This window comes from Chinchilla lanigera, unplaced genomic scaffold (assembly GCF_000276665.1).
Source record: "Chinchilla lanigera isolate Chin_1 unplaced genomic scaffold, ChiLan1.0 scaffold00047, whole genome shotgun sequence".
NCBI lineage: Eukaryota > Metazoa > Chordata > Mammalia > Rodentia > Chinchillidae > Chinchilla > Chinchilla lanigera.
Genome location: NW_004955448.1, coordinates 8,281,733 through 8,296,427, shown reverse-complemented (window position 1 = coordinate 8,296,427; position 14,695 = coordinate 8,281,733). Strand labels below are relative to the sequence as shown.

The 14,695-nt window shown below is 40.4% G+C and overlaps 1 protein-coding gene across 3 annotated transcripts in view; it reads left to right on the top strand.

Annotated features, from left to right (window-relative positions):
- Positions 1-14,695, top strand: part of Veph1 (ventricular zone expressed PH domain-containing 1) — a 216,441-nt gene that overhangs the window by 127,285 nt on the left and 74,461 nt on the right. For all 3 annotated transcript variants that reach the window (XM_005393090.2, XM_013518627.1, XM_005393091.2), the window contains 2 exons: positions 3,396-3,605; positions 4,207-4,604. In XM_005393090.2, coding sequence (XP_005393147.1) covers positions 3,396-3,605; positions 4,207-4,604 — 608 coding nt within the window. The remainder of the gene's footprint in view (positions 1-3,395; positions 3,606-4,206; positions 4,605-14,695) is intronic.

The window sequence follows — 14,695 nt, the reverse complement described above, 5'->3', positions numbered from 1 at the left end:
ATTTCGCTGGGTGTTTTGTATTTTACTGGCAACCTTACCCTGAAGGCAGTAGGCCTGCCCTTCTTGGAGTCAGTGGGTGTCTGGGTATAACCCATAACTTCTCTCATGCCGAAAAGCCCCCTAAGAGGATGCTAAAAGGATGAAGGAAGACTGCTCCCAACTACTAGAGCTCTGACCCATTCAAGCTCGGACACTTAGTAACCAACACCTGGTCATGAGACACAAGCCAGGAAAGGGGACTGAGTGACAGTTTCCCCCTATGCCAGATGGCATGGCATTCTCCAGGGGTCAGGGGACTGAGTGACAGTTTCCCCCTATGCCAGATGCCATGGCACTCTCAGATATGGTGCTGATTTCTGGACCACAGTTGTCTTCGTCACATATTAACACATGGCATTGATAATGCAGATAAAATTGTCAAGGCTACAGTGCAGTAAAAACAATTAAAAATAGCACTAAAATCTCATACCTGTTATCTAAGGATAACTCATAACTGGCTACAGCAGAGTAGTGCCTCACTTTGCTCCACCATGTGATCTTCCTAGCAGTCTGTGAGTTTAATATAGTTAATTATCTCCATTTTACAGAAAGTGAAATTCATAAGGACTGAAACAAATAGCCAGGTGCACACCTGTAATCCCAGAACTCAGGAGGGTGAGGCACAGGATCACTGCAAGTTTGAGGCCAGCTGGGCTCCATAGCCTGAACTACAAACTGAGACCCTGTCTCGAAAACAAAAAGAGTGAAACAAATTAAAAATATATACACGTTAGGAAAATTGTGGTTTTGGGGATTGAACCTAGGATCTCATGCATGCTAAGCATGCGCCTTTCTCCTGTGCTACATCCCCATCTAGAACTATCTCTAAAAAATCAAAACCTAATTCAATTATGTTTGGGACATTTACTACAAGTGTGTGAAAGTTGAAATTTTGTGGGGAAGAAAGTTTATTATTATAATATATTTATAACCCAGAGATTTATTAGAAATTCATGAGAAAGTATTCCTCTAACAATTGGCAGGTTTTAAAATCTTTTAAATATTATATAAAATTGTATGCATTATTATATTGCATACATTGTATAATGTTCAATACATGATATATACATTTTAGGGTATACTGTGTGCCTTATAAATGTTTATATTCCAATGAGGCTAGCCTTAGACATGTCTGAAATAAAGTTCAAAAATAAAAGTATCTTATTTTGAGGGCCTGGGGATTTAGCTCAGCAGCACAGCACCTGCCTGGCAAGCACAAGGTCATGATTTCGATTCCTTGTACTGGAAAAAAACCAAACAAACAAACAAACAAACAAAAAAAGTATCTTATTTTTGAAATGTGGGTAGGTTTCTAAGAACCAGAAACATCCTTACTTAGTGACTATACATGGACTAACATGAACAGAAAATAACTAACTTCCAAAACTTCTTGTGTTGAGAGGACTTATTGGATTTCAAAAAAATTAACCTTGTTAATCACCATGGTTTATAAAATACCACCCAGTGATAGCATTACTTTAGTTTCATTTGCAATAGGGGTAAAAGTTCAGATTCTAAGTAGAAGATGTCTTCTTTATTTTCTTGTCTCTGGGACAAAATACCTGACACCCCCAATTTAAAGAAGGAGAGGTTTATTTTGGCTCACGGTTTCAGTACATGGTTGGTGGCTCCAGGGCAGAAACAGCATGGCACAAGGGGATGAGGGAAGAAAGGGTGCTCAACTCATGGTGTCCAGAAGGCAGAGTGAAGGGAAGAGCTGGGGAGGGAGATCACTAGGCACCTTGGTGATTATGCTTTTAGGGACTGTTATGTAGTATACATACATACGTATATATATAAATATTTTATTTGTCTCCAGTATCTGGGATGCCAACTCTAGACCCTTGGAATTTCCAGGCTGAGGAGTGCTATGAGATAGCTGGTCACCTGGGGACCCTGAATAGCTTCAAAATGAAGACTAGTCACTAGAAAGACCAGGCCATGAGTCTAGGGTTGGAACTTTTACCCCTCTTTTGTACTCTACCCCCTTACCTTATCACCACCCTCTGGGGAAGAAACAGGAGCTAGAGATTGAGTTAAGCATCAGTGACCAATGATTTGATGAATCATGCCTATGTGATGAAACCTCTATTAAAATCCTTAAAGATGAGGCTGGGAGAGCTTGTGGTTGGCGAACCAGTTGAGGTGTTGGATGGTTGGTGTGCACCATGCTCACCCCATGGAGCTCTTCCTGCGGTCTGTCTGGTATAACAACTGGTGATAATAAGTTAAAGTGTTTTTCTGAGTACTGTGAGTCATCCTAGTGAATTATTGAACCGGAGGCGAGTGTATGTGTGAGCAAAACCACTGACTTTGTAACTAAGGAGGACAGAAATGTGAGAAGCCTGGGGACTCCATCTTAGCAACCGGCATCTACAGAAGCGAGGGCAGGCTTCAGCGTCCGATGCTAACTTTGGGTAGTTTGTGTCAGGATTGAATTGACCAGAAAAACATGGAGCTGGTGTCTAGAATGAGAGAACTGGTTGTTGTAAAGAGAAAACAATCAAACAAATATTTAATATCAGAAGTATAGAGAGTAAAAAGCAGTTAACTTCGCCCTTGATTTATACGGAAAGAATTAATATTAACACTGTTATAGTTGATAGTGGTTAAATAAAAATTAAAAGAGCTCAAAAGTGGCTCAATATTAGAAGACAGATAAGGAAAAGCAAATATTGTTTTCCTGTAATTGTTCACTGCACGGTGAGCATCACGGAGCTATTTCTACAGCTTCCCATAGCTTCTTACTCTATCTAGGGGATTGTGACCCTAGGACGGGGGGGGGGCTCCAAAATTATATCACACATGGCCCTTGCCCGGAAGGAGGTCTCTTCCATAAAGATATTGGAAACCATTAATGGAACTATTAATATTTTTCATGGAAAAATGCCTTTTGTAACATTTTAGAATATAGAAAGATTTTGCTCCCTTTGAAGGTGAAAGAGCTGCATTGATTTCTATAAATTAACAATGCATGCATTTAGCACATACAAATTTTCTTAAAAATGCCTGGCATGAATTTCATATAAGAGCCATATTTTTGGAGAGTTTCTGAATAAGAATATGGTAGATGTCCATAAAAACCGCTTTTTATTCTCTAAAATCTTCAAAAAACGTTTCTAATTTTAAAAAGCTGACATAAACCCCAATGTTTCTAAACTTCTGGCAGAGTAAATATAGAAGCAATTTCAAAGATACATGTATATAGCACATATTCAATGAACACTTGTTAAATGACTAACAAAAATTATCTAGCAAAGTTTCAGTTCTGAGTAAGAGGTAGTTAAATGGGTAGAATGACTGTTCTAAAGGGTATATAAACCTATCAACTACTGTAATCATTTCTGTTCCTTTAGGAGAAAAACCAGCGCTGATATTGGACTCCCTGAGAAACTAGGAGAAGTCAACCTTGGGGCAGCTAAAAATGAAGACCATGAAAAGCTCCAAGTTAAAATCCAGGCTTTTGAAGACAAAATAAATGCTGAAAGCAATACCCCTGGATCTATCAGAAGATATAGCTTAGGCCACCTTTCTAAGGAAGAAAGAAAAAACATTCGATTTAACAGGTATAAATTTTGTCAGTTAGTTTTTTAAAGTATGCGCTTCATGTTTGCTATTCATTTTACTCTCGTGCTATCAGAGGTGCCTCTTATACATTATCTGTTACCTAGGGCCACCCACAGTTCCCTCTGTTCATGAGTAAGATAGCCGCATTGCTCTTATTATCTGGAGAAGCTCACTATTTTAAATGGGAGATACAAAATACAAATCAGAGACAAACCTGCACATTATTTTTTAAAAAACACTATTGGACCATAGATGTTCCGATATTGGGAATGACCGTCAATGTCTTCTCTTGATTCCTGATTCTTAAAAATTAGAAGCAAAAATAGGAAAAGAATAAAAATATGCAAGCCCACTCTTTCACAGCCAGTTCTGACTTGATAGCAATGTTTAGATCTTTGATTTTGGAGGTGACCTAGATTTTTCAAAGTTTAAGCTTATTACATCATTTGATAGTCTGTGTTTTATCAACCTGTTAACATTTTCACACTCCAGAGGAGTGCCCTAGTATTTTTCGTGTCCCAGTGTCATTATTCTTTTCCTTGCCAGTGAATGGTAATTCAACTTCTTTAACGATTTTAACTCACCCTGTTTGTGTTACAGGTCAAAAAGTTTGGCTTTGCATACCGTACTCACCAAGGGTATGAGTTCAGATGACGGGGCAGACGAAGAGGGTGCAGGAATACCGGTCAGCGTCTCTCTTTCAGACATAGACCCACTCAGCCCTGGGAGTGACCAGTCGCCCCTTAAGACAGACACCCACGCAGCTCAGCTGAGAAATTCTTCAGCTTCACACCCAAGTATTATACATATAGAATCAGGAAATGTTGAAGAAACTATTAAAGAAAACTTCGAGGGAGAAACTCCAGAGAAAACCACAAATCCTATAGAATACCAAGATAAGCTCTACTTGCATCTAAAGCAAAACCTCAGTAAAGTGAAAGCCTATGCCGCGGAAATCATGAAGAAGATCCCAATTCCCGATCAGTGCACCATTGAAGGTAAGCACTTCCAACCCCACAACCTTGAGAAATCTCAAATGTCGCTGAAAAACAAATACAAAACCCCCAGTTAAGAAGCTGCCAGCTGGGGCTGGGGATTTAGCTCAGTGGCTCAGCACCTGCCTGGCAAGTTCAAGGTTGTGAGTTTGATTCCTGGTACCGGAAGAAAAACAAAAACAAATTGCCATGTCTTTTTGTGGGTCTTTTGCAAAACAGATCATCTTGAAAACAGTTTACATTATTTTAGTTTTCATTTAGTAGAGTTAATCAGCTTGTTAATTCCCTTTGAGCCTCCTTAGATGTGTCTGAATCCACTGGCTCTCTGGTTTTTATGACACATTTCCGGTTTCATGTCTCCAGTGTTCAGAAAAATCCTAGAAAGAAATCTGTGGCTTTGCAGCAGGCTCTGGGGGTGGGGAGCAGCCAGCGACATTTCTACCCATGTAATCATGCAGGAAGTCTGGCACAGCCCTAGCCCCAGCTCCAGTAGATTTTTCTCTCACTCAGCTACCGTGTCCCACACACCGTGCCCTAAGATACTCAAGATTTACACAGCAGACACAATTCTTCACCTTGCGCTCAGAGCACAGAAAGACAACTGCAAAACCAGTCAGGAGGTCAGGAGCCAGTGAGAGTGTGAGCCAGGCAGAAAACCAAGGGCAAGGTCAAGACAGGAGTGCCAGAGGCCAGGCCTCCTTAGGGACCACCATTTAAGGTAGCGCCAACCAACAAACATCAACAATGAAAAACACGGAGTAAAATTTTAAGTACTGACAGGATTAATAACAGTGCCTTATAAAACATATCACTCTTAAGACTAATTAATAATTAGGGAAAAGGGGAATAATTAATTGTGAGTCTAATCACAATTTTGATATGTTGTTCATCACAAATCTTTTCCATTTTTATTTTTTTGGGTTTTTTTTTGTTTGTTTTTGAGACAGGGTCTAGCTAAGTGGCCCAGGCTGCACTTAAATTCACTACTTAGTCCAGGCTGACCTCAAACTCACAGCAATCCTCCTGCTTCAGCCTTGCAGACACTGGAATTGCAGGCATGTGCTCTATGCACCATATAATTTTAATTTTTGAAAATATTATTTACTTTGATTATGAAATTCCCCAGTTCACTTTTATGTTTTGTGGGAAAGGTCCTGTTATTCTGATAGGACACGCGATCTTCTCAGGGGCTACAATCTTACAGGAAAAGCCAGACAGTCCAACCGCAGAAAGAAACACAGGTTAAGGAAAGGGACCCAAGTCAAATTCACCCACCTGCTAAGTCCAGACGAGATGCGGGAAGGGTCCCTCTTTCTCATACTCCAATTCGCGTTCCTTGTCACACTTCGGATCAGAGGGAAGACTGTACTGATGAGCTAACCAAGGGGAAAGAGGTTCAAGCATTTAGCAGGAGCATGTTCTTGCAGAATCTGACACTTTCAAAAGTGTTTGCAATAATTTGATTAGCCTTCTTAAAACTCTTTGTTAAAGTAGCAACAATAAAAGTAATATTGCTCCATATCCAAATTCAAGCTTTGGGTGATGAAGGTTTAGATAATTCCCAGAGCACAGGCATACCTAAAATCAATCAAGCTCAGTCAAAGCAAACTCTTGACACTTGTATGTTTTGCTGTATACCTAATATCCAGAATTAGAGAATTGGAGGATTTAATGTAAAAGAGCTGAAACCAGTTTCCCAGTTTGACAGAGAGAATCCAAAACAGGGAATCTAAAGATACATTTTCCATTACTAGAAATATGCCTATGTTTGTGTGTTTCAGTTTAGACTAAGGTATGAAAGTTATGCTATACAGTCAGTTTTAATTTTGTGGAAATGTGGAGGAAATCCTGCAGAATTACTTCAAGCACCTGGTTGTCAAAAACACATACTTCTTATTGCCTTGAATTATTTGAGGAGTTAAAATCAGTTAGAGACACAACTAAATGACTAGGTTTTTTTTTTTTTTTTGCCCCAAAATATTGCATGAATCCATCATGTTTAGTTAAAAAAAGTATTTTCTTTTGCTAGTGATATTTCCTATCAGGAATGACCTGGAACTGAGTGTATATTTTTTAAGTTGACATTTTGGAATTCACTCATACTTCTGCAATTTCCTGGGAAATTCTTTGCATAGGGATATGTGTGAGGGATGGAAGATTTATATGACTCACTGTTAATATATCCACAAGAAAGAACTCAGGCTGACTGCAGGGGACATGCAGTTATTATTTCAGAGATTGTGTACACCATTCAATGAATGCCAGCAGTCATCTGGCTGACACAATTTTGCTTGTTGTCATAAGATCACTCTGCACAACAACATTACATTTCTTTCCTTAACAACTTATTGAAGAAAGATTCAGGCTTACAAATTGTGTTATATTGAGTGTATTGTTGGTATAAAATATATTCGATCTCTTCTGATGAATTATGCAATTGAGAAACAAAAAGAAACAAAAACCCACTTCCGCAATATTTAAAGTTAAAAAGACAAACAGCCAGGAGCAAACAACAGACAAGAAAAATTGGGGGTTGATGTTACTGTAGGAACATGATGAAACAACCCTTTAAAAATTCCTTTGGTATTAGACTCATTATATTTTTTAAAGAATCTGATATTCCACTTTTTTGGTCTAGAAAAACATCAGTTTCATGTACTACAAAATACTTCAGTAACAAATGGTGTGGAAAGAAATGGAACTTTACCGGTCATGGTGTAGCACAATGCTATATGAGGTGAATCAAGGTCACAAATAACATTCTTAGCTCCAGCCAGCCATGTGTTATTGCCTGATATTGACCATGCAAAGGACAGGCAAAGGAGTGCAAAAGTACCAACACAAATCTATCATCATAGCTGGAAAAAATATCAAACCCAAGGTTTTACTGAAGTTGGATCAGAAGTGTCATTTTGGTATGAAAGAACCTGTTTTTCCCAGGTCAGTACCTCATTCCTGAGACAGGGAGGTCAACTTTCTGGAGCAGAATTACCCACCACTGAGTGTTGAGTGTTACATATTCATAAGCCGAGTGATGGTCCGATGTCACTTATATTTATATGCAAGACAGAAGAGTCGAGTTCATCTGCCAAGGGGCATTTTAAAATGTTGAGTCATTGGTATTCATTCACATGAACAAAAATGAACAGAGGTTAAAAAAAGATATTAAAATAAATCTTCGAAAATCCGGCCCATCACTGGAATTCTATAAAGGACGATATAAAAGCTTCTAAGCACCCATCAATGTTTCTTTAGCTTGCTTTGAAGTATCTCTTGATTGGGTGAAAATACTTCCCATCTGTACAGCATATCAAGAAGCGTCACTTACAGAAAGCTAACTTTAGACTGGTGAGTCGGACCTTTCTCTACTCCCCCCACATGGGATGAGTTTTCGTCAAATAAGATACAATACGCTGTCAATATCAAGAAGTGTTTCCATGCTTAATTACAAATGAAGCTCCCTTGTTGAAGATTTGCATGTAGTTGAATCTGTCCTCCGTACTGGGGGGACCAAGCAGCAGGGGCAGCACTGTTTCTTACACCCTTCCGGTTCAGTCTTTGAGAGTGACTATAATGGTTCTGGGGAGGTTTTCCCAAAAAACTTCATAGATTAGTTTGATCACAAGATTGAGATAATTTCTCCATGAAGGAAGTTATACTATTTAGAGGTAATTCTATTTCTTAAAAATAGAATTTGAGAAGTAAAGGAGCAAATAAAAAATGTTACTTTCCCTGGTGTCTCCCTTCGTTGCAATGACCCACTGGTCCCTTTTTGAAGAACACCTCTTAGGGAATGTTTTTCTATAGTTTTTCTTCTTGGTGCTTTGGAACTTCTATTTTTCCAAAGAGTGAATTTCGGTGAAAGAAGCAGACCTCATGGGAGCTGAGGTTTCCTCTTTATTCTTTTCTGCCACACATTTTCTGGCTCTGGTCGTCTGCAGCGATCCATGAGAGGAATGCAAGGGCCGTAATAAAGGAAGACCTACAGATCCTTTTGAAAGGGTTCTCTCCAAATTCACCTAATGAGTTAGCATCAGTTTGCTGTACGTTCCCAGGCACGAGCAGGAGCAAAGCTCAGCCGTACGACCACAAACACCGACGAAGGTCTTACCCAGTTAATCCACAGTTTAACATGTTACAAAGTCCCAATATAGGGTGGGCATCAGATAATCTTATTAGGCATTAATATTATTTTTAAGAACTCCTCCATAAAATTAAAAAGGAAGTTTTGGCTCTTTTGAATAAACAAGTGAAAAAAATGTCCCTTGCAATGTTTGCATCATGTTGGTTACTGATATTTACTCACAGGTGAGTTTGTTACAAAACACAGCCCAAACACAACCCGGGAAGAAATGGCACAGAGAAGGTTTAGGAGGCAGTTTATTTACACCTGTGGGTCAGCCCTACTCAGGAGGGTTTGGGGACTTTTATAGGGAGTGCAAGCAGGGAGGTACAAAGGCAGATTTGGCACATTATGATTGGAGAGTTGGGTGACATCATGGGTTGCTAAGGGAGTTTAAACATTTCAATTTACATTGTAAGGCCATCAGTTAAACAAACATGAGTTACACAAAGGAAGAAGTGTCCCATTATATTTGAAGTTACATTGCAAGGCCATCACTTACCCAAAGGAAGGAGTGTTCTGTTATCAGGCCTTCCAGACATACCTGCTTGGTCTTGGTGGGCATGCTAGACAGGCTTTTATTTAAAATTTTTAATTTCCCCCTTCAAGATGAATATTCATCCAACCAAGAAATAGCACAAAATAAAATTGGTGTGCATATAGACACTCTTAGGCTGTTTTGTGTGAAGATCTAGAAGGGATAATCTGCTTGTAAGTGAAATAATTCATCCAAGACCTTTAACTGGTCAGTTCTTCTAATACAGTGCTCACTGTATGTCTCTAATGGATTTTTAAGGGATCTTAGTCAGAGGCAAGAGTAAGTGCATAAGTGAATAAGAAATACACAGGAGTGCATTTCAATATATCTCACACCAAAGGTAGCCTCATTAAAAGAAAGTGAAGGAGGTGCTTGCTAGAAAAGCAGAAGTAGTTTGCCATGGTATATTTAATATTCCTAAGTATATTTGTCTAAATGTATTATCTTTAAAATAAGTTACGCTCCTGTCTGCAATCAGTAACTTTATCCTTTTTAGGGAAGCTCAGATTCAGAGATTATTAGTCATAAGTTATTGCTGTTTGGGGATTGTCTACTGTAAAGGACACAAAATGATTCTGAGCCACGGAGGGTTCCCAGAGAAAAGTGCATTCCAGTCCAGTTTGCCACATGCCAAATTTTGATAAGGTGAATATTATATTTGCCATTTCCTCCTAGTATGAAACTGGCCACATATGTCCATGGATATCATCAAATCTCACTTAAAAACAATCAATAGATAATCTGTTCTTTTTTTTTTTTTTTTTTTTTTTTTTTTTTGAGCTCTGATATAGAAGAGCTGGTATCCAGGAAACTGAAAGGAGATTATATGACTGAGTAAATGGTTTTAATAAAATAGAGCAAAGGAGGGGATGGAGAGGTAGGTAATTTCCTCCCATTTGCATCAAACTTTAGATGATAGAGGATTTTTAAATGTTCTTCCAAAAATGTAGGCAGTGACGCAGCTGGCAACCAAGGGCTTGGGTATTTGGGCATTCGGCAGGTATCTACCTGTGCTGCAGCTCACTTTTAGGGAGATGTGCATTCACAATCACAGATGAGTCTGCCCAGAGGTGACAGGGGCTGGAGCCACCTGTAGGGGACCTGCATGCAGTGAGCAAAAAGGCGCTAAGCAAAGGAGAGTGAAGTCCTGTGTCCACAGCTTTGCCCTGTCCATTTTAGAGACTGGTAAAAGACTATGAAACACTTCTTATCTTATAAAACAGTCAGCAGACGTTTTAAAAGAAATTGCTTTAAGGCATATCTTACAGAAATAACCATTTTTCAGATGAAATATTTACATCAAGCATCTCACAGACGGCAAAGTAGTACTGCGAACATTAAAATAAGCCACAAATGCAGGGAAGATAACACCATCTCGGAAACTGAGTGTGAGTCTGTTCCTCATTTATAAGTTTAATCAAAAATTACTTTTTACAATCGATTAAATTCAGATACTTTTAAAAACACATTAATCTGAAAAGTAATATCTTGTGTGGCTTGTGACAAAAGCAGGTGACTGTCCCCAGTGAAACTGCTAAGACCCCAAAGCCCGAGAGCCATGTCTTCTATTTTTCTAGTATTTGTGCACAGAGAACCTAGTGTAGAGCTAGACAGGCTGAGACTCGGGTCAGTCGCTCTGAGGGCTCCGTGTTCTCTCAGACCTGAGAACTCAGTTAGTGATGGACTGACAGGTCATTTTTTCATATTCTCTGAATACGCTTATGGGACCTGTTTGAGAACAGAGGAATTTGTCCTGCACATTTACGAATTGAGAATCCGGTGTAGACTAACCACTGTGCTGTGGGAAGGGAATTCAGCCGTCCATAAAACAGGCACATCTCTGCTTCCATGGCACTTACCCTGTGGATTAAAGCATTAATCACACAACCCCAGAATGAATGTAAATGCACAACTACAAAGTGGTGCAATGAAGGCACATCGCATGGGATCTGACCTAAGCCGGGCAGTCAAGGCGGCATCCCCAGAGGAGGACTCTTGAGGAGAAATAAGAAAGGTCAGTAAGAGCAGTGTGCAGCAGAGCTGTCTGTCAGAGGAAGGAGTCTGTGCAAAGGTCCAGTAGAGAGAAAGAGCACAGGCCTCACAGGGACTGAAAGCTGGCCCTGAGGAACCCGGAAGTGAACAGAGGAGGAAGCCTTTTGAGGCAACCAGGGCCAGACCTCACAGGTCAAAATGGGACTTGTCTATCCTTTGAAAAGTTCTCCCTACCTGCAGCATGGACAGCCATCGTCAGCAGGCTGCAGAAAGTCCGCAGGAGGAAACCACAGAGATTCACTCATTCAGCAAACAGCGTATCGAGTGCTTACTGAATGCCAGACACTGGGGTCCGGCACCAAACAACATCAGGCCCCTTCCTTCTTGAAACTTATTCTGTGGGATGAAAGGAGCCAAGAATAAAGGAAGAAAATATAGCATCCATGTAAAGTGGTGCTGAATGCTATGAAGGAAAACAAGGCTGGGAAATCGAGATGGAAGTGCGGTGGGCCGGACACTTTGGCAGAGTGGCAGGAGATGCACCCTGTGCTGGGGTCATGTTGCCATGGATACCTGAAAGACAATAAGAGGCGGGGATGCAACAGCCCCGCAAAGCCAGGAGGCAGAAGGACACTTTATGTGGATGAACTTGAGCCGGGTTTGGATACAGATTTAGACCCGTGGATTTTGAAAAGACTGCTCTTCTTTCAGGAATAAACTTTGTTTTCTAAAGTAGCTTTAGGTTAACAGCAAAACTGAGGGGGACATGCAGAGTCCCCATATTTGCCACCCCATTCCCGTACGCCCTCCCCCACCACCCACAGCCCCCACCACAGCAGTAAGTTTGCGGTAATTATTCAAATTATGTTTCCTCAGCTTTCATTAGTACATGTTTGCACTATATAATGACTATAGTCCTCATGGGGAGTTGGTACACGCACAGAACTCAACTTCATTCCCCTTTTCATCCCTCCCCTCCTCCGCCGCCCTCCGCCTCTTGATCCCCTGCACACTTGAGAACAGTCTCTCTCCCTACTTCCTCCTATCTATCTTTTATACTGTTCTTTATTTTTTGGGTTTCTCATATAAGAGAAATGATGAGATCGTTAAGCTGTGTGTCTGACTTGTTTCACTTAACGTTATGCTCTCAAGGTGCATCCACTTTCCTACGAATGCCTCAAGTTTATCTTCAGGGCAGAGTAGTACTCCACTGTGTATAAGTAACACATTTTCTTTATGCTGATGGATATAGAGGCTGCTTCCAAGATTTAGTTATTATGAGTTATGCTGCTATAAACATGGGTATGTGTGTATCACTACAATATAATATCTTTAACTCTTTGGGGAAAATAAATAGAAGGGGAATAGTTGGATGAAACGGAATTTCTAGTTTTTGCTCTTTTGAGAAATCTCCATTTTGATTTCCATAATGGTAGTACTAATTTATATTTCTACAGCCATATAGAAGCGTTCTCCTCAGCCCCCAGCCTCACCAGCATTTGTTATTTGATTTCTTGATGATAGTTGTTCTTTCTGGAGTAAAATGGAATCTCAATGTTGTTTTCATTTGTTGAACATTTTTCATGTATTTATTGGCCATTTGTCCTTCTTAGAAGTGTGTGTCCATTTCAGCTCCCTGTTGTTTGATGGGGTCTTTTATTTGGGGGAGAATCTAATTTTTAAAATTTTTTGGGAATACTAGGTATGAGTCATCTATCCAAGGAGCAGCTGGCAAATATTTCTTCCCATTCTGTATGTCATCTCTTCACTCTGTTTGTGGTTTCCTTTGCTGTGCAGAAGCTTTTAATTTGATATGACCTCATGATGAAACTATACTGATACATTATTATCACTCAAAGTCCACAGTGTACATTGGGTTTGCTGTTGGTATTGCACCTTCTATGAGTAACAGTGTGTGTTCTTGTTGTAGCACTATGCAGAAAGATTGTACCACCTTAAAGTCCTCTGTGTGTTGCTTCTTCATCCTGACTATTTATTCTACAAATATTTTTAAGTTTCTACTGCATACCAGCATCATTCTATGAAGGTGGGAACATCAGGGAGACAAAAACAGACACATATCCTTGCCTTCACTGTTCAAATTGAAAGAGATGTACAATAAGTAATAGAAATGATAAGAAAATTAGGTTGGATGTTAGGAATTATTATTTATTTTGTCTTTTTGAGACAGGGTCTTGCTATGCAGTTCAGGCTGGCCTTGAGCTCACTTTGTAGCCCAGGCTGGTCTTGAACTCGCAATGATCCTCCTGCCTCAGCCTCCCAAGTGCTGGGATTACAGGTGTGCACCACCACGCCAGGCACTGGATGTTAGAAATTATCATATATTATGACAAAAGAAAAAAGCCAGCTATGAAGAACAGAACAAAGCAAAGGATTCGGGGGTGGGTGGATTTGGGAAGAGAAAGCCGAGTGCAAGAAGTACAAACATCAACCAACAGGTTGATGCTTTTCTGTGAAGGATCAGATTGCACATGCAGATGCGGATGAAGAAAAGGGGAGTAAGAGCAACTTGCACACTTTAATGCACACATTGTTGGAAGGTTTGGAATTTTTAATGAGGATAATTGGCCTCAGCGATGCAAATCCTGGCAACTGGAACTCCAGACCCCACCTCCAGCATCTGGTCCAAATTGGGTTCCAGCCCCAGATCTGCCATAGAACAATTTGAATTCCTTGATCAGATCACTTTATCTCCGATTGGATTGGGGATTATTTTGCAAGGGAGAGTAATATAATACAGGACACATATTTTATACGATTATTCATAATAGTCACCCAAAGAACGATATACAAAAAAGTGCAGGAAATCTGCCCACACACTGTAGACCAAGAATCCAGCTGAGGGCCTGGATCCTGCAATAATGTCCTGCACGTGTTCAACTTAAGACCTAGAGCCCATAACAATGCCTCCCATGAATTCAACTGGAAGCCCAGAGCCCATAACAATATCTCATGCAGGCCAGTTTCGTGGATCTGCACTGCAAAGGCCCAAAGGTCAGTGGTGGAATCTAGGAAGTGGGATAAAGGATCTGTGCTAGCAGGCTGAGGGATCTACATTGGAGCCAGAAAGCGATGCTCAAAGTAAGAACCAGGGCTCCCCTGAAAAGTGCCACAGCCATTCTCAGCAACAGCAAGGTCCTGAGCTCCTCCAGTGATCTAGATGGCCGAGTTCTCATCAAGAAAGCCAATGCAGCAGGCTTCTCTTGGAGACTGGCAGTGTACCATCTTCCCATCCGGAGCCAGGAAGCAATGTGAAACTAAGGAGCATAGCTCCCCTAAAGTGAACTGAAGCTATTCTCAGTGCCAACAAATTTCCAAGCTCCTCGGAGGAAAAAAAACAGCCAAGTTCCTCAGGAAAGCCAGCATGACAAGCTCCTCCAACAGAACCAACAGCTCCTTACAGCTTCTACCAGCTCCCAA